The 635-nt window shown below is 32.8% G+C and overlaps 1 protein-coding gene across 3 annotated transcripts in view; it reads right to left on the bottom strand.

Moving 5' to 3' along the window:
• LOC119584968 overlaps positions 1 to 635 on the bottom strand; it is an 8,935-nt gene that overhangs the window by 3,319 nt on the left and 4,981 nt on the right. For all 3 annotated transcript variants that reach the window (XM_037933562.1, XM_037933563.1, XM_037933564.1), the window contains exon 4: positions 155 to 237. In XM_037933562.1, the coding sequence (XP_037789490.1) occupies positions 155 to 237 (83 nt within the window). The remainder of the gene's footprint in view (positions 1 to 154; positions 238 to 635) is intronic.

Here is a 635-nt window from a genome sequence, read left to right as displayed (position 1 = left end):
AAAAAAATTGATAAATAAAATCTTTCAAAATTCAACAATTACAAAAAAAAAAAGCTGAGACAGTCTTGAGCTAACAGAGGTTAGGAAACAAAGTAAAATCAATATGTAAGGCAAACACAACAAAATTGGGATGTCCCATTGTTTCCGTTCATACCTTGAGGATGCCATGGACCAAGAGAATGCTAATTATGACTTGAATGATGTCCAACACAAGCTTGGTTATCAATACTCCATACACTGTAAAGGAAATTTTAATGTTATGGGATGTACAAAAATGCTAGCTAAATTAATTGTAAATGAATTCTTGCTGTGATTCCTTTTCTATTGTTTCTTCTTATTATTTTCATCCTCAATCACCATAACTTGGTTACTATTATTTTATACACTTATATTTTCTATTATCATCAATTATTACGGGTACAAGTGTGTAACTGAGAGAAAAGTGACATGAGTGTGTAAACACAGTACTGCACTTTAGAGCTCTCACACAGGTTCTTCTAGTGCCATTATTAAACTATACAGTAATTAGCTGCTCAAGGAAAAATTAAAGTGCAGGAAATATAAATTTACCCTGCTCTCTATGCTCTTGGCCATGACATAAATAACTGATTGGGTTATGAGGCCAAAATGGGGCT

Source organism: Penaeus monodon, chromosome 19 (assembly GCF_015228065.2).
Source record: "Penaeus monodon isolate SGIC_2016 chromosome 19, NSTDA_Pmon_1, whole genome shotgun sequence".
NCBI classification, from domain to species: Eukaryota; Metazoa; Arthropoda; class Malacostraca; order Decapoda; family Penaeidae; genus Penaeus; species Penaeus monodon.
The sequence above is the reverse complement of the archived record's forward strand: the minus strand, read 5'-3'. Positions and strand labels throughout refer to the sequence as shown.